The 27764-nt window shown below is 45.4% G+C and overlaps 1 protein-coding gene across 1 annotated transcript; it reads left to right on the forward strand.

Moving 5' to 3' along the window:
• Positions 1-783: 783 nt before the first annotated feature.
• Positions 784-27764, forward strand: Fabp6 (fatty acid binding protein 6). The gene is made up of 6 exons (XM_051180920.1): positions 784-874; positions 2687-2776; positions 22446-22548; positions 24625-24800; positions 26231-26320; positions 27711-27764. Exons 3-6 carry the CDS (start codon positions 22482-22484, stop codon positions 27762-27764), a joined length of 387 nt encoding a protein of 128 aa, XP_051036877.1. The 5' UTR covers positions 784-874; positions 2687-2776; positions 22446-22481.

Genomic DNA, 27764 nt, shown 5'->3' on the forward strand with positions numbered 1-27764 from the left:
TGATTCTGAAACAATGTCCTACTGCGTAGCCTGGAATTTAGTATGTAGACCAAGCTGGTTTTGCTCATCCTATCTCTTGACTCTTTGAGCGATGGGATTACAAACAAGAGAGCCAGCACTTGGCTTTCCCAACTATTTCCTTCTTCTCGCCAGGCTCTGGCGAGGCAGCCTCCAGAATTCCTTCAAGGTAGCACTCTCCATTCACTCCTGCTGGATCCCAGCTGCTGGATCCCAGCAGGTGGCAAGCTAGGAAAAAGCAGCCCTGGAGTGTTCCTCCCGCTGTTTCTCTGCTTTTCTTTATCTACCCAAAGTGGAAAAAATGTTGCTTCAGGGTCCTGGGAAGCAGACTATGTCCTTTGTGCTTTGAAGGGAGGGGGAAGGAACAAAGTCTTTGCAAATCCCTGAGCCCAGGTAACAAGCTGACTGACTGTGGAAACCAAGGGCTTAGCTTTAGAGTCAAAGTGGGTGATGTGCCAAGAGCAGGAAGGCTCAACAGCAGGGAGGCAGATTTTGCAAGCACCTCCTCTTACAGAGGAATTACAGCTGAACAAAAGAGGTTGCTGGGGTCCAAGGCATAGAGGGACTACACATTATGACTCCCAGTTTAGGTCTCACAGATTATGTGTCTCCCCAGCTAAGGGGGACACAGCATCCAAAGCCTACTGTTCACCACCTTCAGGGTGGCCCCTGGCATGCTGCAGCCTTCACCATTCTTATTTAAAGGGAGGGGGCTAAACTGCACCTCATTTTCTAAAGGTTCCTCCTAGTTGAAGCAATCCCATCGTGTCCTTCCCGATTTTCTCTAGTGACCTCCCTCCTCCATCTCCAGTGGACCCTGGGTCTTCTCAGACAACATCTTTCCCCTGGTGGGCAGGTGTGGTTTCAGAGGTTAGGTCTCACACTCAGGCAGATGGCTAATTGGTGTCCATTAGCATATCAAAACGGACCTGTCTGCCAGGTTCTCCCTGCATCCATCCCTTAGTCTCTACCTGTGACAGGATATGCCCTGCATACCCTGCCCCCCTGCCCTAAACTTCTGTAGCCCAGAGGCTGGGCTGCCCTTCCCCCAGCTCTCCTTCCATATATAATCCAGCCATTTTGGTTACTTGGCATTTTTATTTATTCTTCACTCTCCTGGTCTCTTGGTTTGGCTCTCCCATCTCCACTCTCCTCACATAGCCCGTCTCGGTCTGATTGTGTTCAATCTGGACTCTCCCAGAAGCCCCTGCCTCTGGTTATGCTCTTTTATCTACAATAAACGTTCTCCTTCACCACACCTAGGAACAGCCACGTCCTTTCGTTCTTATTTCTTTTTCATTCAGTCCACACTCATCCCTTCACTCTCAGGGGCTGGAGAAGAAATGCTTTGAGATTTTCATGTTGTTCAAGGTCTCTTCATGATGGCACACCACAGCTGGGTAAGGTATAAATGAGTTAGTGTGGTTGTCTTCCCACGAAACTGTCTATGGAAGCTGAATCTAAATACTTTAAATTGTGACTTAAAATTGTTTTTTAAGATTTATTTTATGTGTGTAAATGTTTTTGCCTGTATGTATGTATGTAATGTATGTATGCATGCATGCATGTGCACTGTATGTATGCCTGGTGCCTATGCAGAAGAGGGCATCAGGTCCTCTGGAACTACAGTTACAGATGGTTTTGAGCCACCATGTAGTATTTGGAACTGAACCTGGGTCCTCTGCAAGAACAAGTGCCCTTAACTGCTGAACCAGCCACCTCTTTAACGCCTTCTGAGGCCAGAAGAGGGTGTCGAATCCCGGGGAACTGGAGTTAGACACTGGAGTTTGAGACAATTGTAAGCAGCCATGTGGGTCTTGGGAATTGAACCAGCATCTTTTGGAAGAATAGACAGACCCCCAACACCCAGTCCTTTTAATTTAGACTTTTGAGGCAGGTCCCTCAGAGCCAAGGTGACTTTTGTTTTTATTTTCCCATCCATCTAAAACCTTAAAAATCACTCCTCGCTACCAGGTTGTATTAAAACAGGAACCTGGCTTTGTGCCGTGGACTTCTGGGTTGGTGTCTCAGCCTTACTGGAACTGGTTATCTATAAGATGCTAACAACTAGCTGGCTGACAACTAGGTGATGGTGGCACCTGCCTGTAATCCCAGTACCCAGGGAATGAAGGAAGATTAAAAGTTCAAAGTCATCTTCTGAAAATTAGGGAATTTGAGGCCAGCCTGGGTATGTGAGACTCTCTCACATAATAAGCAACAACAACTACTAAATAAATAAATAAACAGAAAGTGAAAACACTGTCCAAAGATTCTACTGTCCCACAGCTTCCAAAGATGCTGCTATCCCACAGGTATAAGTGTGTGTGTGTGTGTGTGTGTGTGTGTGAAGTCTGACAACAGGTGGATTGGGTATATAATGCTGCTTTGTTGCTGGTTGTTTCTGTGTACATACAATTCCATTTTGTTGTTGGTGTACATACAATTCTATTTTGTAGCTGATGTATATACAATGCTATTTTGTTGCTGGTTGTTGCTGTATACACACAGTGCTGTTTTGTTGCTGGTTTATATACAATTCTATTTTGTTGCTGGTTGTTGCTGTGTGTATCCTCAGCAGACGTGAAAAACTTGAGGATAGCATGGTGACCTAGGCCCCACATTTATCCCTTTTCTTTTCCCTTTGCTTCTTTCTGTGCTTGTTTTTCAGGACAGGATCAAGGCTGGCCTTCATCTGGTAGCAATTCATCTGCCTCAGCCTTCTGAATGCTGGGATTACAGACAGGTGCTACCATGCCAGGTTCACCCCATTTCTTAAGCACATATGATGAAGCAGCTACTTGTGTTAATTCGTACTATGCACTACCTCGGTCATGCTGGATAAATGAGATTAAAAATGATGTAGTCCCAGACAGGAGGTGGGGGTGCATGCCTTTAAACCCTGCACTTGGGAGAGAGAGGCCGACAGATCTCTTGATGTACATCTCTTGAGTTCAAGGCCAGCGTGGTCTACAGGGCTATTTCCAGGACAGTGAGGGAGGACTGTTACATAGAGAAGCCTTGTCTCAGATAACCAAAGGTGGGGGACAGAAATGATGTAGCCCCATTTTATAGGTGAGAAACTAAAATCAAAACCAAGATTTTTTATTTGTTGGTGTTTTCTCTTGTCAGATTTTTGAAATAGTGTTATTACCCCACTGAGCCATCTCTCCAACACCCCTATCTGCCCACCCCCAAACACACTTTTTGCAATGCCTGGGATGGAGCCCAAGACCTCATTGTTATGCCACGATCGTGAGACCCCAAAAAGACCACCAATGAGCCGACTCATCGATGAAAATATACCAGGTCTATTGTTAAGCTACAAGCCTTGGCAGGAACCCTGTCCAGAAAACTGGCACAGCAACTGCAGGGAAGATGCCTGGCCTCAGTTGCAAGGGTTTATAAAGGGAAAAGCTGCAAGCAGGGTGGTACATGTCTTGGCTGTTCAGGATTGGATAAGAGTAGGTGACATTTGGATTCATTGACTGGGGTCTAGGGAAATTTCAGAGTTGTTACTAACAGTTGTCCACAAGGATAGTTGTGGCAAAAAGATGTTATTTACCAAAATTAGTCATTGCCCACCTGGATGGGGTCACAAAAAAAAAAAAAAAAAAAAAAAAAAAAAAAAATTCTGTCTGGAAAAACAAAAACAAAAAGTTTAAAAAAAAAGTGTTTTTTAAAATTTATTTTTTTTTATTTTTAGCTGGGTGTAGTAGCATATGCCTTTAATCCCAGCATTTTGGAGGTACAGGCAAGCAGAGCTCTGAGTTTAAAGCTAGCCTGATTTACATAGCTACAGGACAGCCAAGGCTAAAATAGCAAGACCCTGTCTCAGAAACAATAAAAAGTTTTATTTATATGAATATCTGTATACCTGCATGACTTTAAAAAGTGTACTCTGTGTGTCTAGGAGCCTATGGAAGCCAGAAAAGGGCATGGGATCCTCTGGAACTGCAGTTATTCAAGTGGTTGCCAGTTGCTCAACTTGAGTGCTGAGAAACTAACTCTGAACCCCTGGGAAAACAGCAAGCACTCTCAACCACTAAGCCAGCTCTCCAGTCTCTTCATATGTTTTTATTACTTTGCTAATTATGCATAATAATGGTTTCACCCTGACATTTTCCTATGTGCATGGTGCATTTGTATTGTGTTCCCCCATTCCTTTATCCCCCTTTCTCTTTCTCACTCCGGCTGCTACCTATTCTCTTCCCAGTAGCTCCCCCTCTGTTAACAGGGTTTTTTTTTTGTGTGTGTGACCAATAGTTTCACTAGGGTTGTTTACAGGACCCCAAATAGTGTGTTTATAGCTTCTAAAGACATTTATTCGTGTATTTGTGTATGTGTATCTGTGCACCTGACTGTGTGCCATAACATGTGTGTGGAAGTCAGAGGACACTTGAGGGAGTCAGTTCCCTCCCTTTCCCTTGTGGGAACCCTGGGATCAAACTCAGGTCAACAGGCTTGGGAACAGGTACCTTTGCTCCATTTTGCCAGGGTTGATTTTTTATTTTCTTTTATTATTTTTCTAATTTTAAATCTTATGTATGTGGGTGCCTGCATTCATGTCTGTGAACCACATGTGTAGCTGGTGCCTACAGAGGTCAGAAGAAGGCACCTGCCTTTCTGAAGTTACAGTTGCAGTCAGTTGCCAACTGCCACGCAAGTGATGGGAACTGAACGTAGGTCCTCTGGAAGAGCAGCCAGTGCTCTTAATCACTGAGCCAGCTCCAGCCCTCCCAGCCCTGTTTTTTTTTTTTTGGTTTGGTTTGAGATAGGGTCTTAATGTGTTGTAGACTTTGAACTCACTGTGTCGCCAATGTGCTGGTTAATGTTTCATCACCTTGACGCAAACTAGTGTCATCTGAGAAGAGGACGCCTCAATTGAGAAAACATCCTCCATCAGATTAGCCTGCTGTAATCAGTCTGTAGGGGCTTTTTCTTGATTAATGTTTGATGGGGGAGTCCCAGCACACTGTGGGTGGTGCCACCTGTGGGCCAGGTGGTACTGGGTTGTGTAAAAGAAACAAAACAAAACAAACAAACAAACAAAAAAGCAAACAACAACAACAAATCAGTAAGCAATGTTGTTCCTCTATGGTTCCGCTTCAGTTCCTGCCTCCAGGCTCTTGAGTTTCCCTTCAAGATAGACTGTAAGCTGTGAGATGAAATAAGGCCTTCTCCCCCAAGTTGGTTTTGGTCAGCGTTTTGTCTCAATAACAGAAAGTAAACTCATATACCCAAGATGGCCTCAGCCTCCCAAGAACGGAGGTTACAGGTATACACTGAGTCCAGCTTTCCCTAGCTGATTTGAAATCAAACCCCAAAATGTACCTTGGCACATTGTGCCACCTACACCTGGCCTATCTGTTGCCCTACCCCCCTACTCTCATTTCTTTTGCTCAGCCTCAGTGGTAGCCTTTCTGCCCCTCTAATTCCCCAGGGAGCCAGATCCCCCTCTCCTCACTTTCCACCCCCTGTACCCTCTGCAGGCCTTCACATGGATAATAGCTCCAGCCAGGTTTTCCTGGTCACCCCTACCTGCCCTCCTAGCCCACATCCCTTTTGACCATGTTCCCAGCAGTCACCCCATCCCCAGAATTGTCCTGCACACACTATTTCCCTTCCATCCCCCAGCAACTCCCCAGGGACCTCCCACATCTGCATGCTTCTGTGTGTAACTTCATTGTGCTTAACATGTATCCGGATGTCCCCTGCCTCTGTTCTCTCTATGACAGATCATAACTTGACATAGAGTCAACCAATAGGTGTTTTACCCCACAGCATGCCTTCAGCTGAACCAGCAGGGCAGCTGTGGGGACATAGAGTCAGTCAGTCCTGGACTTAGAAACTCTGGTGACAATCACAAACAATAAGGCCAGAGATGGCTTATGGGCCCCAATTCTGCTGAAAGACAATCTGGGTGTAGAGGGTGGCTATGGCAACACCAACAAGGCTCCCATCAGAAATCCCCATGCTTTCCTGGTCCTCCTGCTGGGCCTCTCTCTCACCTAGGACTCCATTGGCTCGAACACCAGCAGGATGCTGACCAGGCCCAGTGGGCCTTGGTGGGCTTTAATATGTGTGGACAGAATGAACATATGTGCAAATTCTGAGGTCAGGACAAAGACATGAGAAGCAGAGTACCTCCCCCTGGTGCCAGCCCACAGTGTGTTTGCTGGCCTGACTGCCTCCCCATCTAAAGGTTCATGTACTAAGCCCCACAGTGATCCTTTCTCTTGTAACTTTCAATTTTTTTCTTTTTATTAGTCTGGTGATGCTGTACATTTCAGGAGGCTCAGAGGGGTGGGTTTCTTCTCCTCTTCCTCTTTTTCTTCCTCCTTAGAATAGAGCAGGTGTGAAGAAGTCCCCTGGGCTGGCCTCCTGTTTGTGGCACTATGTTCACCCAAGGGAGGCCTAAGTCTCCAGGCTCTGGAAAACCACAGAGACCTCCTCCCCCAGTGGGTGGGGCCAGCTCAGAATCCCAGGTAGGAGAATAGGCAGAAGGAACTGGCTTGCACAGTTCACTCTATAGTGGAAGATCCTGAACTCTTGAACAGCTGGGGAAGTCTATATGCAGGTGCCTCCTGTCTACTGTTCAAGGGTCTCTGCTGATCCTTTTGGTTAACTAACGTGAGACACCCGTAGGCTTGATGAAGGATGAGGATCACACTAGACAGAAAGATGCCCAATCATGGTGCAACATGGAGAAAGTCATCCCCCTCCAGGCCCCCACTGCTAGTTCTAGGCCCCAAATCGCTATGTATTATTATTACTACTTGCTTATTTTTGATGTTTTAGGACAGGATCTCACTTAACACAAGCTGGCCTTGATCTCAGTATATAGCTGAGGATGACCTAGATCCTTCTGCCTCTACTTCCTAAGTGCTGGGATTATAAGTGTGTGTCATCATATCCCACTCTATTATTATTATTATCATCATCATTTTTATTATTTTACTGTTAGCAATGTGGATCATACCCAGGGCCATGCACTTATTAGCCAGGTACCAATGAGCTATCCAGAACTTACCTAGGAGGAGTGAGAAGGCATGAGTGGGGGAGGAAAAGCCAACTAGAGATCATCTCTGTCCAAACAAGAGTCCAAGCAAGATGAGGTTTAGATGGGTAACAGGAGGGCCCAAAGGGGAACCTGGCAATGCTCTGGGAAAAGAGACCATGGGTGGGTGGATGCTTTCCTGACGTGACCTGCATAGATATATTCTCTGGGTTGCTTTGAGGATACACTCTAGCACTGCAACCCCCTGTCTCAGCCTCTAAGGTTCTGAGATGACATCTGATAAGTCACCATCACACCTGGCATTTTTGTTCTGTTTTAGTTTTTCCAGCAAGGGACTGATGGTTTCATTGGTGTGTCACCACTGATTTGCAAGATGTGGGGAGGGGCAAGGCATTTAGTCAAATTTTATTCCCTACCATGACTTCAGGTAGTGAAGCCAGACACTAGAGACTCACAGTCACTAGAATACCTCTTGACCCAGACCTTACTGATTTTGGAACCTTGTCTGCTGTTTTGGTTAGGTTTCTTTGTTTTTGTCAATTTGACACAAGCTAGAGTCATCCTGAAAGACAAAACCCAACTGAGCATGTGCTTCCATCAGATTTAGCTTTAGGCAAGCCTGTGAGGGGCATTTTCTTATTTAATGATTGATGTGTTATGGCTTAGTCCGCTATGGACAGTCCACCCCTGGGCAGGAGAGCATTGGTTGTTTAAGAAACCAGGCTGAGTAAACCATGAAGAACAAAGCAGGAGGTAGCAGTCCTCATGGTCTCTGCTTCAGTTCCTGCTTTCAGTCAGTGTTTTTATCTAAGCAACAGAAACCAAACTAAGCCTTACCCTAAGCAATGTGTTCACACCCAAGACAAAACCTGATGCCTCCCCCAGCCTAATCCTTACTAGCCCAGTAAGGTACCCTACAGGAGTGACATCCCCTAGCCCCACACTTTGTTCTATTATGCAGCCCTGTTGAGTGGCCCTGCTGGAGCACCCAGATGGTCCCAGCAGCTCTCCCACACTGCCTCAACCCAGGCAGTTCTTATCATCTATGCACATTGCGCTTACCAGGAAGACATGGCTTGAAACAGCATGTTCCTTTGCTAAGAACGGTGAGAGAAGCTGCAAAAGCCCTTTCACTAGAGAGGGCCTTCTAAAAGAACAGGCTTTACAAGCCCTGGGCTCCAGCCCTCTCTGTCTGTGGGGACCTTGGGAAGAATATTTCTGCCTACTCCACAATGGAAAGGACAGTGTCAAGACAGCATGGACATACAGCTCCCATTGAGATATGGCTGCATGCTGACAGAAGAACCTCCAGGGAATACAGCCTCTGCCAGCTGTGACAGCAGAGCCTGGGGCTGGGTCTCAGCCTCACAGTTGTTGACATTTTGTGTTCTGCGGGTCCGCCCAATGCAGGCATGATGCCTACAACCCCGTTCCGTGCCAGACCTATTGCTTCGCAATATGACAACTATGAATGTTTCCAGAAATTGCCAGAGGTCCCAGGGAGACATATTGGCCTCCCTTTGTGAACCATGGGTTTGGGGAGGAGCTCTGCAGTAAGCCATGAGGAATGTGGAAGATGTAGAAACAGCAATTCCTCCAGCTGCCTCCCTCCTGATAAGCTCCACCTCCCTACCGTGTGTGTGTGTGTGTGTGTGTGTGTGTGTGTGTGTGTGTGTGTGTGTTCAGGGTGGGTGGGGAAGGAGCTGCAGAGGGAAGGATAGAAAGGGGAGGAAGAGGAGAAAGGGATGGGTCTGGGAAGAGGGGTAGCAGACAACAAAGGAGAGTTGTGTGAGGGTCTCCACATCCTGAACATCCACAAGTTCTAGCCTTGTGGGCCTCCATTCCCTCCTGCCAGAGTCTTGGACACCTCTTCCTCCTCTTAGTGACCTGGGAGATGCTGAGTGGTGCCCCCACCCAGCTGGGAATTGAAAGCACCTAGTCTGTTCTATGCTCCCCTACAGGTTCTGTTAACCTTGCTCTCCCCTACCTTTTTTTTCTTTTTGAGACAGGGTTTCCCTGTGAAATAGTTCCAGCTGTCCTGGAAGTTGCTCTGTAGACCAGATTGGCCTTGAGCTCATAGAGATCTACCTGCCTCTGCCTCCTGTGTGCTGGATGAAAGGCCACATCGCCTAGCCCCCACCTTGCTTTTTAAATTCGGGGGGGGGGGAGGTTCCAGCATTCATATCTCCTCAGACACAATGTAACTAGTTGTCTGACCCTCGAGCTCTTGCTGTCACACCTTCTCCAGCACTATAGATGGTATCTACTCCAACTGTGAGCCAAAATAATGCTTTCTTTTAAAAACAAAACAAAATCCTTAAGATTTGCCTCCTGATCAACCAGCTGTACTCTCCACGCAGCAGATGGGAGAACTTGTTAAAAATGGGAATCAGCTCTTTTTCTGTGGCACCTCCTAGGTGATGAGCCCTGTTAAGATGAAGCTGAGCATCTCTTTCCCAGCCACCAGCTGTCAGGAACTCATTGACGTGGAGATGGCTGTAAGTTTAGTAAGCTTTGTACTAAACAAGTGATCACAGACAAAGCTGCTGATGCTCTGGGTGAACAGTGGAAGGGTCGTGTGATCCCGATCAGGGGTGGGAATGACACACAAGATTTTCTCACAAAGCAAGGTGTTTTTTGACCTACACAGGGCGTAATGGACGCATCCCTGTTATAGACCAAGGAGAACTGGAGAGTGGAAGTGTAAGTCTGTTTGGGATACATTATGGATGTCCAAGTGTTCTCAACTTGATTACTGTTTTTGCTTTGTTGTTGTTTTTTTTAAAGGGGGTGGGGAGAAAAGGATTTTTTTCCTTAACTGACAGATGCTACTGTGCCTTAGAGGTTGGGGGCATAAAGAGCAAGCAAAATCCAAAAGCTTTTCAATCTAAAGATGATACCTGCCAATATGTTAAGCAGAAAGCCCTTAAACCAGGAAGGGACCTAGGACCAAAACACCCAAGATTCAAGATCTTGTTGCTTCATGTGTCCTGCAACACAAACACTGGCCTATTGCTCTGAAGAATCAATACACTGTGAAAAATAAGGGGGAGGCTTTTGGCCAAAAGAATGAAGGAAGCCAAAGAGAACACCCAGGAACAGATTACCAAGAAATGTAGTCTGTCCTCACTGAGAGCTTCTACTAAGTTTGAGCCAGCCAAAAATAGGAGTCTTTAAATGTAACAAGTAAATTACCAGACCTTGAAAAAGAAAGCCAGAAATCACTTGGGAGGTAGCGGCAAGAGAATTAGGAATTCAAGATGGTCCTTGGCTACAAAGTACAAGTCTAGTCTGGGCTACATAGGATTCTATCTAAAAAAGAAAGAAAAGAAGCAAGCATGCAGAAGTCAGATCAAATGTGGTGACTCAGGCATGGACTCCCCACTCGGCCATCCACCCCCACTTTATGTTTTGGACAGGGTCTGGCAGAGAGTTACTACATAGCCCAGGCTGGCCCCATCCTGCCTCCATAACCTAGCTTTTGCCTATCTTTGCTGTGTCCTCAGGACCTGCAGTTTGACACGCACAGTGGACACACAGCACATATTTATTGAGTAGACAAATGAGCAAGCACCTTGATGGTCTCTAGAGATCTTTGGTGTTTTGGCTCTGAATGCCATTGGCATAGTGTCACATCTTGCTCTGTGATGTCTCTGGGTTGGCTCCAATAGAGACAATGAAGACAGTGATATGGGTGTGTGAAAGTGGGAAGAGGTCGTCTGAGGCAAGTGAAAAGAAGTCCCAGGTCAGGGAAGCTTGGTGATTCTTTACACCTTTCCATGTGATGCTGAGAGAAGAACTTTCCACCTTCCAGATACTCATGTGGCTCTTTTGTAGGCATCTGGCCGTTGCTGCTTTTACCAGCCGGTTTCCCTGGGTCAGTCTGAGGCAGTGCGTGGTGATCTTCTTCCCCTCAGCAGGCTAGCATCTCGCCCCAGCCAGGCAGTATGAAAGTGACCACTAGAGGGGGCTCCAACTCACAGCGTCTGTCTCCAGGGTCGCCAGCTGCCCGGGGAGGCTTGCTACCTTTGTTTCTGAGGCCTTTCTTCCTCTCATTCTTCTCTCTGTTCTGTGCTGTCCCTAGTCCTTCTCTCTCTCCTCTCCCCAGGGTTCTCTTCTTCTTCTTTCCTCCCAGCCCTTCTCCTCAGTCTCTATCAGTAAATCTAGGTTGGCCCCACCCTGTGATCAACCTTAGGGTCAGAAGGGACCTCTCTGACCACCAGAGAGCTCACAGTTTAACCTGAAACTGCCCCCGCCCCCCCTAAAAAAAAAAAAAAACAAAACAAAACCCAGAAAGCCATGATACTTCCTGGGAGGCCTGCCAAGGAGGAACTGAAGGGAGACTTGGTCTTCTTGCCTGGGATGGGGGTGGGGGTGGGTTGGAGGGCATGGGGGGGGGGAGGGTGGAGGGGGTATGAGGAAGGGTGGGGGCGCTCCATAGCCCTTTCCACTGAGCAGCCAGCCAGCACCTCATTTCCTGAGATGGAAAGCTGAGGAAAAATAGGACAGCTTTGCCTCACTGAGGGATAAACTGAGACTCCAGCCCAAAGTGAAAAATGGTGTTAAATGGGTTCAAATCCTCATTCTGCTGTTTGATGAGTTTGGACAGGTTGCTTAACTTCTGAGCTCAGTGTGTTAGGGCTGTGAGAGTCATATATGTGGACACTTAGTGCTGTGCCTGGAGTTAAGTCTGTGGGCCAAGGCCACCTGCCCAGCTGAGGTATCAGGACTGAGACCAATCCCCAGCTCTGAACTCTCAGGCTAAAATTCTTTCTCCCCTGCCATTGGCTCTTTTGGAGAGTGGTCTCTGTACCAGTCAAAGCACAGGTATATTATGTCTTTCCGTGCCAAGGAGGAGGGTGCCACTCTTTATTCTGACCTGATAGCCTCTCAAACCCAGCTCAGAAAGAAGAGGTGGTGTCACACTCTTCTGGGGGGGGCGAGTGGACTAGTGGAGCTGTCGCAGAGAAAGCCATGCCAGCGATCTTTGAACTAGCTGCTCCGCTTGACTGGATTAGTCCTATAGATAGACTTATAGATGGGAAGTAAAGTGGCGCGTGATGTTTCCAGCCATCGTTTCTCTTGCAATAACAGGATATTCAGGCATGGTGGTGCACACCTATAACCCTAGTACTAAGGAGATAGGACAAGGCCAGGCTCAGCTACATAGAAAGGTTGAGGACAGCCTGGGCTGCATGAGACCATGTCTCAGAAATGAAAATAAATCCCCCCATCTCCTCCAAGGATCAAGTCTCTACTTTGCTGCCCCCAATAGCCATTGTACCTCTCCTTTACTCTTTCTATTCATTTTTTTTTTTAAATACAAGAACCCATTAGGTAGCCCAGGATGTCCTTGAACTTAAGGTGATCCTCCTGCCGTAGCCGCCCAAGTGCTGTGATTACAAGCATGCACCACCACATCCATGCCTGGCTTTCTTCTTCCTTTCCCTTGCTCCTCTCTCATTCTCTTCTCTCCTTTATCTTTCTCCCCATTCTTTTTTAACTAAAAATAAAATAAAATTTGATTTACTCATTTATATTTTATGTATGTTTTGTCTCCACATGTAGGCATGTGCATTGTATGTAGGCTGTGCTTTGTGCCCAAGAAAGTCAGCAGAGGGCATTAGATCACCAGGAATTGGAGTTACAAACGGTTGAGGTTTAGGAACTGAACCTGATTCCTCTGCAAGAACAAGTGCTCTTAAATGCTCCCTCTTAATTTTTTTAATAAAAAAATTAAATTTGGGGGTGTGTGCATGTGCCTGCATCAGAGGACAACTTGTGGCAGGTTGTTCTCTCCTTCTACCATGTGAGTCCTGGGGATTGAATTCAGATCATCAGGTTTGGTGGTGGGTGTTTTTTACCTGTTGAAGCATTATCTTTTTGTCTCTCCTTCCCAATTTTAGACAGGGTCTCATTCTGTAGACCAAGATGGCTTGTATATAGGATCAAAGCTATGATCCTTTGGCTCAACCTCCTGAGTATTTGGATTACAACCTGCAGGGGCACACCCAGTACCCTTGTATTTCCTTATTCCAGAACACACATGGTGAATGAAGGAGAAGCCTTTCCCCAGGCAGGATGTCTCAACCCGCTAGCAGCCTTGAACTCTGGCAGCCTGCTTTTCCAGAAGAGACAGGCATTTACAGCAACCATTGGGTGGGTTAGAAGGGGGCTGACAGTGGCAAAGCCTTCCCATTGGCTGTTCAGCCTGGAAGTTTTTCTGGGAATGAAAGAGAGGTGGGCATCTACTTTTTTTTTTTTTTTTTTTAACTGTTGATGTGGTGGTTTTGATGGGTCGTGACAAGGGCGAGGTCTTCCACTTGGCTGGGAACCCAAGGCCTCCCAGGGAAGGACAAGATCCCAGTAATAATTAGTTTGTTACATCATTTAAGACTAGCTCTCAGGGATCTCAGCCAAGAAAGACTCTGCTAATGAGGGTCAGCCCTATGAACTTCCCCTACTAAGCTTGCACACGTTTCCTTTTTCCTCAGAGACCTGTGTGTGCACATCTCCTTATATGTATAGACAGACACTGTTCTTCACTCATGCACAAACAGGCCTGCCTGCTAAACCAACAGGCACACACACACACACATGCAAACACCCACAGACACATGCTTCCATTCATGCACACTTTCAGACACACAGATGTTCAGCCACACTGATGTTCAGAACAAATCCCCACAGTGGCAGTTCCCAAAGGTGGCTGCCAGCGAATCTTATATCTTCCCCAACATCTGTCAAGAAGAAAATCTATTTTCTCCTACTGAATATTTGAGGTCAAAGCAATGCTCTGACATTTCTGAACCCATGCATGAAGAAGACTGGGAAGGGGCCATCTATGAGTGAGTCCAGCTGAAGATGCCGTGTTGGGAGGAAGCCCAAGCGAGCACATAAAGAGAGAGGGGAGCAATACTGAGGAGCACAGGTATGCTGGACACTTGAGTGAAGCCATCCCAGCTGCTGAGCATCAAACCCATGGGGTGCACTTAACCATCCAGCTATACCTTTATCAAATTCTTAACCTACAGAATCATGAGAAATTTTTTGTTGTTATTTTTTGAGACAGGGCTTCTCTGTAGCCTTGGAGTCTGTCCTAGAACTGGCTCTGTAGACCAGGCTGGCCTCTAACTCACAGAGATGTGCCTGCCTCTGCCTCCTTAGTGCTGGGATTAAAGACGTGTGCCACCACTGCCCAGCATAGGGAACAATTTTTTAAATACCATTTCAAACCTCTTTTATTTGCTTGTTTGTCTTTGAGACAGGTGTTATACACTCCAGGTTGGCCTTTTGTAGTCAAGGATGACCTTGAACTCACGATGCTTCTTTTCCTTTTAAGTTACCTAGCCTCTGTTACTTTGTTATAGCAAGAGGAAAATTGATATACAAGGCAAGAAAAAACACATGGATAAACTATTAGAAAGAGCTTCAAACTCTTATGTTAGCTCTAGGTGGAAGCATGAGTCAGACGTTCATGAAAATCATAGTTGGCAAGAAACAAGAGGCAAGCAGGAAAGAGAATATACTTGGCTGCCATTGGGTATGCGTTCTGGAACTCAGTTGCCTCACCTCTGTGAACCTCAACCTCCTTTATCTATCAAAGGGGTTTAATGATAGCAAATGGTATGCGCTGATGATCAGATGAGATAAACTATCTCTGACTGCTCTGTGGACTCTGGTATTAGCCTGGAAAAGCACTTCAAATACAAAAGCATCCTTACCTATGTTAATGGTTCATGCCTGAGCAGCAGACAAGGTAGGGAATGTGTGTATAGATCTTCTGGGCACAGGGTCCTTTGGATGCCCTTAAAACATTTTGACCTTCAGGTACCCCAAAGAAAGAGAAAACAGGAGTGGCCAGGCCACTTCTTGGCATTCTCCATATGTCCAGTCCTTTCCATAATTTTTCTACCTGCTCTATATAATTACTTGCCTTTGCTTCTGAGCTTGGAGCCATAGTAGTTCCCAATAACTAGAGGCTTAATAAGGCTAAGACATAATGAGTGTCCTGCGGAATTACACACCACATTAACACCAAATGAGTTCATTAGAAATTCATTAGGCATGATTCCTGTGGCTGCCACAGGAATTAATCACGGTTAGCCAGCGGCAGGAAAGTGGATGATGGATAATTGCAGGCAGAGTGGGAAGATCTTTTGGCATCTGACTTTGGCCCCAAGCAGTTGTTTATTTATTTATTTATTTTTTTTTTGGTGAGAGTGAGAGTCATAGATTGCTTTAGGTGTAAGTTTGGAGGTGAGGTTACTTGGATGTTGTTGGACCTCCTCTCTTCCTCCCCCTCCTGAATGTAGCCCCACTTGGGATGAAATCTACAGACACGGAGTTAGGTCCCCTTCTCTTTCAGTCCTGATTGTAACAGGCAAATTTAGCACAATTGACTTCATGATGGAAGTACCATTCAGGCCATAAAACCCAGCATGTAGATAGTACCACCTACCAAAATAAAAACAAAAACCTGATCCATCAAAGTCCATAGCTCTGGGGGGTACTAACCTTGCCTTTTGGCTTCTGGCTAACTGTTCTTGTTAACTGTAGTATATTACCCAAGACACATTTTTTTTTTAGTGCTTAAAAGCTCACCCCAAGAAAGGCTCAAGGCTACACTGGCATCTGGAATACCCATTGTAGTGGCCAACCAGCTAATAACGATTTTATATTGACTTAAACCTGTGTCTGAGCAGTCTTCTCTGGCAGGTGGTCCATAACACTGATGAGTTGGGAGGTCACACTAATCTGGCCTGCACAGTATCAATCTGTTCTCTTCCAATACAATCTTACCATGTTTTTCAAAGAGCTTGTCTTTGAATTTCCTGCAGCTTGTGGACCTTCATGGAAATATCAGTCAAGCTTCCCCCACCTCAACCCACATGTCTCTCACTAGGCCAATAGTCTTTTTTCTCTTGGTATCTTTTCTTTTTGAGACAGGGTAGCCTAGATTGACCTCTAGTTTGCTATGTAGCCAAAGATGAACTTGGATTTATGATCTTCCTACCTCTACCTCCAGAGTGCTAGACTTATAGCATGTCCTATCACATCTAGTGTATGTGATGCTAAGGGTTAAACATGAATCCCTTTGCATGCTAGGCAAAAAGCCTGCCAGCTGGGCTACTTCCCTAGCTCTTCTTCCATATTTCCTTCCTTTCTTTCTTTCTTTTTTTTTTTTTTAATTTTTTTCTCTTAAGACAGACTCTTACTATGTAGGCCCTGGATGTCCTGGAGTTTGATACATAGACCAGGCTGGCCTTGAATTTACAGATCTGCCTGCCTCTGCCTCTTGAGTGCTGGGATTAAAGACATGCACCACTACTCCCAGCCATAGTAGCTACTAGCTAATATTTGTTAACTTAGGCTGCCACTAATCTATGACAGCTTAATTTATAGGTTTTGATGCTATAATGTGATGTTAATTTAGTAGAAACCATGCTTCCCCCCCCTTTTTTTTTCTTTATACAGTGCTAAGGATTCAGACACAAGGCTGGTGCCATGTCAAGCATCCTTAAACCCTATCCCTGTATGATACGTATCTAGCCTCATGCCACACACTACTCACTATCCTCCATTAGCTAATGACCTGAACATCCCAGTGGAAGTTCTGCCCCCTGCCCCAGCCCTCCAATACCTCGAATAATACTATTCATGTTAGTGCATGATCCTCAGTACCTCTTTTATTTTTCTTATTTTTGCATGTACTTTTCCTAATCTAAATGTCCAACACTAGGACTCTGGTTGAATAAGTTGTGATGCATTGTTGGGAGGGGATATTCAATCACACTCTGAACTCCATGTTTGCATTTTCATTAATTAAATCGAGTCAACCTTGGGCCAGGAGACTGAGTTAGCAACTAGTTGTCAGAAAATAATCATAGAGCATCAGAGGACATTAAAAAGAGTTAGAGAGATGCACAGCAAGTATCTGGGAGGGATATGGAGTAGCATGGCTTTTTATGTTTTGGTGGAGCAGAAAGATGCTCTTTGGGAGATACCAGTAATGACAGAGGGTTAGCTAGTTGCTACTTTGCCTCTCTGAGCTTACAAGTTTTCATTCTTGTCTTTGAATCTCGAGTCTTACTTATAAATAGAATGATAGAGAGTTAGTTAAAACTACCTGAGTGGTAGCAACAGAGCTGGTGTCTGTGGGAACAGATCCCGCCAGGCTGCGATGGCCTGTGGGCAGCTGCTGGAGAAGGAGGTCAGTAAACTCGGGAGTTGCAATTGCTGGCTGAAATAGCAATAGATTAAGGCACAGCCACCCTGTTGAAGTTAAAACAACAAAAAATAACAATTTATCTTCACCGTGGATGACAATGTGGCTATTGAAAACAGTGTCTTGGCCTAGCAGTGGTGGCACATGCCTTTAATCCCAGCACTTGGGAGGCAGAAGCAGGTGGATCTCTGAGTTTGAGGCCAGGCTTGTCTACAAAGTGAATTTCAGGACAGCCAGGGCTACACAGAGAAATCCTGTGTCAAACAAAACAAAACAAAATTACCAGTGTCTTGGTGTTATGGTGCACTCCTGCAATCCTAGTACCCAGGATGCTGAAGCATCAAGAGGGTTTTGAGTTCAAAGCCTGCATGAACTACATAGTGAGCTCCTACCTCAAAATAAAACCCAACAACAAAACACCAAGTGTGGTAGCACATGCCTGTAATCCCAGCACTGGGAAGACTCAGGCAGGAGGATATGAGTTAGAATCCAGTCTAGGTGATTTGGTTATTTCTTTGATCAATGTGACAAAATACATGAGAGTTATAAATAACTTAGAACAGTTATTTCATCTCATGGTTTCAGAGAGCCTCAGATGGAGACAGGAGTGGCTCATTCTTCTGTGACAGGAGTTTGTGACCACTGTGAGCAAACCAGCACACAAAAATAGGAGGCCAGAAGCAGTAGTGAGCATGATCTTTGAAGACCTTTCCTCGGTGGCCTACTTCCTCCATATAGTCTCCAAGCACTTAGGATTCCAAAGCCTTCAAAATCGTGCCACAAGCTGGGTGTTTCACATGTGAGCCTGTCTGGGATCTATGCAAGAGGTCCAGAAGTGGTGGAAATACATTTTCCAAACACAATAGGGCAGGTGCACATATGAACTCACAGAGACTGATAGCATGCCCAAGGCCTGCATAAGCTCAAGGTGCTCAAAATCCAAGCTCAGAGGATGGGCAGTGGGCACCAAGTCCCACCCTTAACCAAGAAGCTATTTGCAATTGATAGCTTCTGGGAGAAGAAAAATCTGTTCTCTTCAATGGAGTGAAATTGAGTATGTCCAGGAGCAGTTGGTAACACAAACCAGACTCCATGGTTTTATTGTGTTTTTGGTGTGTTTGTTTTGTTAGAAAGAGGGAAAAGGACATGGATTTGGGTGATCACGGAAGTAGGGGAGGATCTGGGAGCATTTGGGAGAGGGAAAGAATATGCTTAAAATATATTATATGAAATTCTCAAAGAATAAATAAAAACGTCATAAAAAGTAAGTCTGCCGGGGACATTCTAGACTCAGACCACAGTGCTGGGCTATGCTGTTAGCTCCAGGCCTTTCTGGTCCTCAGTCTCTCAATAGTTGATCTGGGTGGCTCCAGCTGGTGGGAATGTGGTTGGAGGGTTGGTAGGAAAATGATGTTTACTCCACATCAATTGTTATGAGCAAGGAGAGTGGGGTCAACTCTGCTAGAAGGAATGACAGCTGAGCTATTCAAAGCCCTACTGAGCTTCTGGAGCTGGAGATGTAGCTCAACCAGAACAGTGCTTGTTGCATAGTGTACATGAAGCCTTGAGTTCAATCAACCCCCCCCACACACACACAAACACACACTAATTTGAGTGTTAGGGCTCATGCTTATAAGCCCAGCACTGCAGAGACAGAAGCAGAAGTTCAAGGTCATCTTCAGCTACATAAGATTAAGGCTTGCCTAGACTACAAGAGGTTGCCTCCTCCTCAACCCCCTCCTTCCCAAAAGAAAGAAAGGAGAATCTTGAGGGAGGAAGTGGTTTTTTTCAAGGGCCTGACAGGGAAATAAGTAAGCTAAAGGTTAGGGGCTAAAGAGGAGGTGGGGGAGGGGATAAGCTGCCAAGCTAGACACTTATCTGCTGTGTCACTATTCCCTCACACATAACCCAGTGCTCAGGAAATTGACTGAATTAATGGACAAATACAATTCATAGGTCCATGTAAGGGTCTGAATAAGGAGAATGGAAGGAAGACCAGGGTTCCCCCTTTGATTATGGCCCCAAGTACCTAGATCCTTTCCTTACCCTGCAAATTCTTCTCAGGATAGTAGTGGCCGTCTGAGGCACAGGCAGAATCAAGTGGGAAGTTGGGGTACCAAAAGTAGCCTTAGACTCAGTCTTATCTCCACTGGGGTATATTTGCACCACTGGTTCAATGGCCTCATAAAACTTGTGGTTGGAGTTCATTTACCTTTCCCGGGAGGCTGAATGTTCAAACAGATGAACCCCAGAATAAGAGAAAAGATATGGGTGTGGGTGGATGGAGGCTGGTGGGTCAGATGCACCATGGGAAGAGGCTGGAGCTGAGTCAGGCATCTGGGTGCCAATGTTGTCCTTTCCACACCTCACCACTCCCATCCTGTCCTTGATGGCCGAGCAGCAATTTGAAGAAGCCAATTCTGCCCATTTGGGAGAAGTTGGTGGGAAGGGAGCTAAGTGGGGGCTAGAGAAGCCATAGGTCTGTCCTGCCAGCTTCACACCCATGTCTTCTGGCGCCACTTTTCTGAACTTCAGTTTGCAACTCCACATACTTGTTTGGCAGAATCAATGAATGAGATTAGCCACAAATGCCCAATACCTATTAGCTATTACCGTTTGTTATTTCATCATTATTATTATTCTGTAGGGGAAATTCTCACATGCCTATGGGAGAGAATGTATACCATTCTAGCCTTTATGAACAGCAGTGATAGCTATAAGGACTATATTATTTCTATCTTGTACTTATTTATTGTGTATGTGTGTGTATGCACATGTGCATGCGTGCCTGTGCACACACATACCACGGCACATGTGTGCCAAAAGGCAACTGTGCTGGAGTTAGTTCTCTTTTCCTGTCATGTGGGTCCTGGGACCATCAGGTCCATCAGGGTTGGTGGCAAGTGCCTCAACCCAATGAGCCCTCTTGCTGGCCCTATTTGATTACTCCTTAAATTAGTCAAGTATTATTTTTCTGAGACAATATCTCACTCTGTAGCACCAGCTGTTCTGGACTTCTGGATAGTCCTCCTGCCTCACCCTCCCAAGTACTAAGATTATAGGCATGCACCACAATGCCCTTCTAGATATATTTTAAATATAAGACCCTTTTTGTGTGGTGTGGTGTCATATACCTTTAATCTAAGATCTGGGAGTCAGAGGTAGGCAAATCTCTGAGTTCAAGACCAGTGTAATCCACATAATGACACCTTGTCTCAGGCCCATTTGTTCCAGGAATATTATGCTTAGTAATACATCCCTTTGTTTTTTTTATTTGTTGTACAAAACAATAAGGGCCTTGTACAAATATGGAGCTTTCACATGCATCTCAGTTTGATTGGTTCTTCTCACCTCTCCCCAGCTCTCTCCTCATCTCCCTGCCCCCTCCCCACACTGTACCCTTTAACCCCAGTATTTGTCCCTTCCATGTTGCCCTGCCTTCCTTACCTTCTCCCTTGGAACCTTTTTATCCCCCCCCCCCAGTCACATGGTGATTCTTGCTTAGGAATCCATCCTTAGCAGATAGTTCTATTTCATTATCTGACATATACACATCCAAAGGTATGAACAATAATTACTTAATTATAATAGAAAAGGATTGGAAACAAAGATCCAGAATAAAGCAAATTATACAAAGACTAGAATGTGACTGATTGATTGAATGATTGATTGATTGTGGTGCTGTGGCTAGACCCCAAGATCATGTCCATGCTAGGCAAGCTCTCTACCACTGAGCAATTTAAAATGACATAAACAACGAACATATTGGTGTGTGCCTGTACTTCCACCTTTTGGGAGGGTAAGGCCAAAGGGCCAGGAGTTTAAGGTCATCCTAGACTATATAGTGAATTTGATGTCTGTCTGGGCTTCTTGAGACACTGTCTCAGAAAGAAAGAAAGAAAGAAAGAAAGAAAGAAAGAAAGAAAGAAAGAAAGAAAGAAAGAAAGGAAGGAAGAAAGAAAGAAGGAAAGAAAGGAAGGAAGGAAAAGAGAGAGGGCAATGGAGAGAGAGAAGGAATGGAAGGGAAGGAGGGAGAAAGGGAGGGAGAGAGGGAGGGAGGGAGGAAGGAAGGGGAAAACTCATTATTGGGATAATGAATTTTAGGACTGGAGACTGAACAAATGTGGCAAAGCTGACATTTCAAGAAAGACACTTGCTGCTGGGCTTGACCTGAATTCAATCTCTGTGTCCCATGGTGGATGTTGCCTTCACACACACGCACGCACGCACGCACGCACGCACGCACGCACGCACGCACACACACACACACACGCGCGCACACACACACACACACCAGAAAGAGGGAGAAGGGTGGGGGAGACAGAGAGACAGAAAGAAAAACTGCTTAGTTTCTGGTTTGGGAGACAGCAACTGTGGTCAATTCTGTGTTGAGCAGAAATGATGGGAGTTTGTAGAGAGCAGATCCCAGAAAAGGAGAGTCTTTATTTGGTTGCTTTTGTTTCTGAAATGGGACCTTGCTGCAAAACCCATGCCTTCCTTGGCCTTATGGCAATCCTTCTGCCTCAGTCTCTCAAGTACTAGGGCTACAGGTGTGAGCAACAATGGCTGGCTGAAACTTTGTAATTTACGGTAGTAACAATGAAGATGCTGATGAGGGCCTTTGCAGATACTCTGCGTTGCTATTTTTGTGTGGACAAGGAACCGCCCCATAAGCAGAGCAGGCAACTGTCACCCCAGTGACTGGGGCCTCCATCTGTAAAGTGGTGCAGATCATATCTACGTTACACGCTGCACATGTATGCCTTGGGTGCTCCCTGGGAAAGATGCATCCCTCATGCTTCTGGGTTGCCACATACAGTTCAATACACAGTGCTTGGTGAATGAAGGGCAGAGCAAGTGAATCGAGGATTAGGACAGCATAGGGGAAAAGGCACAGCGGGGATGAATGGAGGGTGGGATGAACAGAGAGGTGAATGACCACACTCTATGGCAGTCCTGGCCCTGACCTTTCTGAGACATTGTGGGATTGCAGATTGTTTTCCCTGGGTGAATAACCTTGGGGCTTTGCCCCTCCATGTCCTGCCCATATCATAAAACAGCAAACACCTCCTAATTAGGGGCAGGACTGAGGAATGGGGTGACTTTGGGGCTGAGCCTTGACAGTTGGGAGTGTTTATAAACTGGGACTCCAGACTCCTCAGTACCAACCTTCTTCCTCAGCTAGCTGCTCTCCGCTGCCAGCTCTCTCCCAGCACTATGGCCTTCAGTGGAAAATTTGAAATTGAGAGTGAGAAGAATTATGATGAGTTCATGAAGCGCCTGGGTGAGTGAATTTCTTCTTGTCCCTTCCCTGAGGCTGGCTTCTTACAACCAGTTCTGGGATAGGAGTGAGGCTGCATCTATCCATGCATCCAGTGTTCTGTCTACTTGTATGCCTGCATGACAGAAGAGGGCATCAGATCCCATAGTAGATGGTAGTAGGTCACCATGTGGGTGCTGGGAATTGAACTCAGGACCTCCGGAAGAACAAAGGTCTTCTGAGCTACCTCTCCAGCCCAACATCCTTCAATTTTAAAAGACTTAGAATCTTAGTATTTCTAGTATCTTCATATCTCCGGTTTGAGCTTGAGGCTCAAACAAGTCACATTAATTTTCCAAGTCACATTGGAATGGTGAAGTAGAGATTTGATCTTTAGTCATTCAAATGTTTGTTGTTGTTATTAGAGGCAGGGTCTCATGTAACCTCAAAATCATTATATAACTGTGGATGCTTTGAAATTCTGATTCTTCTGTGTCTCTTTCTGAGTGCTGTGATTACAGGCATGTGCATACCTATTTTATACAGTGCTGGGGACCAAACCTGGGGCTCCATGCCTGCTAGGCAAGCATTGTGTCAGCTGAACCATATCCCTAGGACCCTTTCTTGAGTGCTGTTACTATATCCTGCCAGGGAGAGGTGACCAGGGAGGTAATATGGAAACCAGGTTTGACAAGAAAATCCTTTGTTAGTCAGTCAACAAACTTCCTTCTCTCACTGTGCTACTTCATCTAGAGTGACCAGTTATTTTACTTCCCTTACACTGTTTTTCCTTTGTTTGTTTTTTTCTGCTTGCCCTTTGACAATGGTCTGTTGTGAGATGACTTTGACACTGGTTAGTTGCAAAGTGCCAAAGAGAAAGTAGATTTGACAATCTTATCAAATTTCAGTGTACTAGCATCGAGGCCATACAATTGTCACGGGTCAGTTGTAAGATGTAGCTCAGGCGGCAGACTGTTTGCCTACCATTCATACAGTCCTGGTTCCATCATCAGCATTGCACAATTCAAGCAGTCATGAATGTCTATAATCCCAGCACTTCGGAGACAGAGGAAAGAATGTCAGAAGTTCAAGGCCCTCCTTGGCCCAGGGCACTTGAGACTCAGAGAGAGAGAGAGAGAGAGAGAGAGAGAGAGAGAGAGAGAGAGAGAGAGAGAGAGAGAGAGAGCGAGGACTGTGGGCCTTCCTCTTGTGGTCATGAAAGGCCTTGAGAGAGGGCCTTGTTCCTGAGGTGTTGTGAACAAGCTCCTTTCCCTTCTGGGTCTTTATTTCTTTTGTGTGTGTGTTGAAGTTGTTTTTATTTTATATGTATTAGAGTTTTGCCTGTATATATGTAACTGCCTGATGTCCCCAGAGGCCAGAAGAGGACACCAGATTCTTTGCTGTAACTGGAGTTACAGGTGGCTGTAAATTGCCACATCGGTGCTTTGCAAGAGCTGCGTTCTCTCTCCAGCTCCAGGTCTCCATTTTTCTCCTCCGTAGAATAGAAGTATTAGAAGGCTGAATTGTGAAGGTTGCATCCAGTTGCAACCATTCCAGAACTTTCTGGGCTTTTCGAGTTTCTGCTATATTGGTATAGTACTATCGGAAGATTTGCTACTATTACTATTTTTTAAAAATTAGGTTTGTTTTTTATATATATATATATGAGTGTTTTGCTCCTATGAATGTCTTGGGTACCACAGTGCTACAGATGGTGTGAGCAGTCATGTGGGTGCTGAGAATTGAACCCAGGTCCTCTGCAAGAACAAGTGCTCTTAACTGTTGAACCCCATACCAAGTAGTTGTGAGAGACACAACCGCACCAAATATAATTCTCACAAAAAAAGAAAAAAAAAAAAAAACCAGCTTTAAGGGTTGGGCCTTATTGTCACCATTTTGTAAATGAAATCAGTGGGGGCAGTGTCCTGCTCAAAACACAGGTCTTATGGCAGAGTTGGGATTTGAACCATGTGCTATTTATGTCTCAGACACTATATTAGACCTGCAGGCTTGCCTGCCTCTGGGGAGGAAATCTTCCTCCCTAAATCACAGGATTATAAGTAGATCCCATGTGGATTGTCTGTTTGTCACTGGGCCCAGGTCTTCCAGCAGAGGTGATCGAGAAAGGACGAAACTTCAAGATCATCACAGAGGTCCAGCAGGATGGACAGGACTTCACCTGGTCCCAGGCTTTCTCCGGAGGCAACATTATGACCAACAAGTTCACCATTGGCAAACAAAGTGAAATTCAGACAATGGGGGGCAAGAAGTTCCAGGTGAGAGGCCTGTGGCTGCCCTTTCCTATCTCCCAGGCCAAAGACCAGCTTCTTTGTTTCAAATACGGTCCCTCTGCTCCCCAGGCTGAGGCTTCTGTCCATAGTTTAGCCTTCAGTATGAAAAGCTTTCTTTTCTTGTTTTTTAATGCTTGGTAATGGCTGCCATTAGCAAGGAACACAACACTGAGATACAAACAGCTGATGTGCTGGGTGTGGTGGTGCATGTCTAATTCTAACACTTGGGAAGCAGAGCCAGGAGGTTCTCTGTGAGTTCTAGGCCAGCCTGGTCTACATAGTGAGTTCAAGGACAGCAAGACATCGAGGTCTACATAGTTATAATGTCATAAGCAAGCAAGCAGACAAATAAAAATAGTCTAATTTTCTAAGCATGGTACATGCCAGTTACAGCACACAGGAGGCAGAAGCAAGCTATCTGTGAGTTCTGAGCCAGCCAAAGCTACATAATGAGACTTCAAAAAAAAAAAAAAAAAAAAAAAAAAAAAAAAAAAAGGCTGGCTGAACTGTAGTGGTGAATGCATTTAATCCCAGTACTTGGGAGGTGCAGAGGCAGGCAGATCTCTGTGAGTTTGAGGCCAGCCAGGGCTACAAAGCCCTGTTTGAGGACAGCCAGAGCTATCCTGTCTGTCTCAGTATGCCCCCCAAAAAAGGAAAAAAAAACTAGTATTTGCTGGGTTTTTAACATAACTCACTTCAGACACTGAATCATTGGTCTATCTATCTATCTATCTATCTATCTATCTATCTATCTATCTATCTATCATCTATTGTATATGCACATATGTAATGTATACTCACCTATGCATGCATATATGGAAACCAGAGGTTGATATTAGGATTGTATGCTCTTTAACACTTCCCACCTCACTTTTTGAGGCAGGATTTCTCATTGAGATCCTTTGTTTCTGCTAGACTGACTGGCCAGTGGGCCCTTGGGATCTGCCTGTCTCTGTCCCGCAGGGAGGGTGATGTGGTATGGAGGTACTGTTATAGGCACACACTGCCATGACCAGCTTTTTTCTTCTAAATATGAGTGCTGGGAATCCAAATTCTAGTCATTTTCTCCACCGAGTCAATTACTCCACTATCTCCTCCCTTCCCTTTGTTTTTGAGACCCTTGGGTGTGGTAGGCAAGCACTCTGTCAACAGAGCCAACCCTACATAGTATTTATTTTCTATTTTTTATTTTCTGAGACAAGATTTCTCTGTGTAACAGTCCTAGCTGTCCTGGAACTCACTCTGTAAATCAGACTAGCCTTGAACTCACAGAGGTCTGCCTGCTTCCACCTCCCAAATGCTGGGATTAAAGACATCTGGCCTACATGCTATTTTTAAGATAACCTAAGTGATGCTTAAAGATTTTTTAGGCAGTGGTTAGAGGTTTTATGCTGAATGCTCTGTCTCTCTCCTAGGCTACTGTGAAGATGGAGGATGGGAAGTTGGTAGCAGACTTTCCTAACTATCACCAAACCTGTGAGATTGTGGATGACAAATTGGTGGAGGTAAGTTTGCAAAGGTTCCTATTATTTCTATTTTAAAATTTATTTTTATTTTATGTGCATTGTGTTTTTGCCTGATTTTATGTCTGTGTGCGAATGTCAGATCTTGGAGTTAAAGACATTCATTAGTTGTTATATGGGTGCTGGGAATTGAACCTGGGTCCTCTGGGAGAGCAGTCAGTTCTCCCAACAGCTGAGCCATCTCTCCAGCCTTGTATTATTTCTGTTTTAAAAAGATGCTTTATGAAGCTCAGAGATAGCATGTAATCTGCCAGAGGTCACACACACAGTCAACTGATTTCTAAAGGAAGTTATTAGCCTTTTCTCAAAGACCAGTAGGTCTCTGCCACCCTGCCATGTTTTTTTCTCAAACAATTAAAATGCATTCAATCATGGTGCCAAAAGCCTGTGATCTCTACATTCTGGAGGCCAAAGTAGGAGGTTCTTGAAATCCAGGTCAGTCTCGACTAGAGTGAGACACTGATCCTCCAAATCACACACACACACACACACACACACACTCACACTCACACACACACTCACACACTGCAGGGGATATATTTTTAGTGGAAACTGCATGCCTACCTGCATGAGGTTGTAGGTTCAACCCTTAGTACTGCCAAAATCAATACTATTGAATTGCTACAATAAGAATATAATTAAGAATTAGTAAGTAGATGTAGTAGCATTGAAAAAACAAGAACAAAAAACAAAGATGGGCCACAGGATAAAAGTGCTTGCTACCAAGTCTGAAGATCTGGGTTCAATTCCTGGGACTCACATGATGAAAGGAGAGAACTAACTTCTGCCCCCACATGCACACTGCAGCACAGGTGCTCACACACACCAAGAGAATAAACGTCTCCTCTGCTCTGGGTGAACACTGGTCCCTTGGAAGATCTGATGAGAGATTTGAATGAAATGTCAACCAGTGGGCTCTTCCAAAGCAAAGTTTCCAGGCCTGAGGTGTGCAGGGTGAGCTGAGGGCAGGAAACCTACCTGAAGCTTCATGTCCACAAGCTTAATCAATCAGGCTGAACCAACCCTCAGTTTGCTCCTCTGTGTAATGGGAAAAACCTCCAGGGGCTTTAGGGGATTATAGCTGGAATAACGTGAGCAGGAGCCTGGTATGCAACAGTCAAAAGGAGCTGTGATAGACTAGGGGCAAAAACATCTGCAGCCTATCACTCTTGCTGTTTGCTGTTCAGCATTTTATCCCATTTTCTCTGTAGTGACTCCTGTAACTGACAGGGAATCTAAGCCCCAGAAAGCAGCATGCCTGCCTTGCATCCAGCCATCAATGGCCATGGTGGCTGGCCTTGCTTCCTCTGTACCCAATGATCACCTCTGGGGGAGCAGTACTGACTTCCTCTCTTCTGGTTGTTTCTTTCAGATCTCCACCATTGATGGTGTGACCTATGAGCGCGTAAGCAAGAGGGTAGCTTGA

The sequence above is a fragment of the Phodopus roborovskii genome, unplaced genomic scaffold (genome assembly GCF_943737965.1).
Source record: "Phodopus roborovskii unplaced genomic scaffold, PHOROB, whole genome shotgun sequence".
Classification (NCBI taxonomy): Eukaryota; Metazoa; Chordata; class Mammalia; order Rodentia; family Cricetidae; genus Phodopus; species Phodopus roborovskii.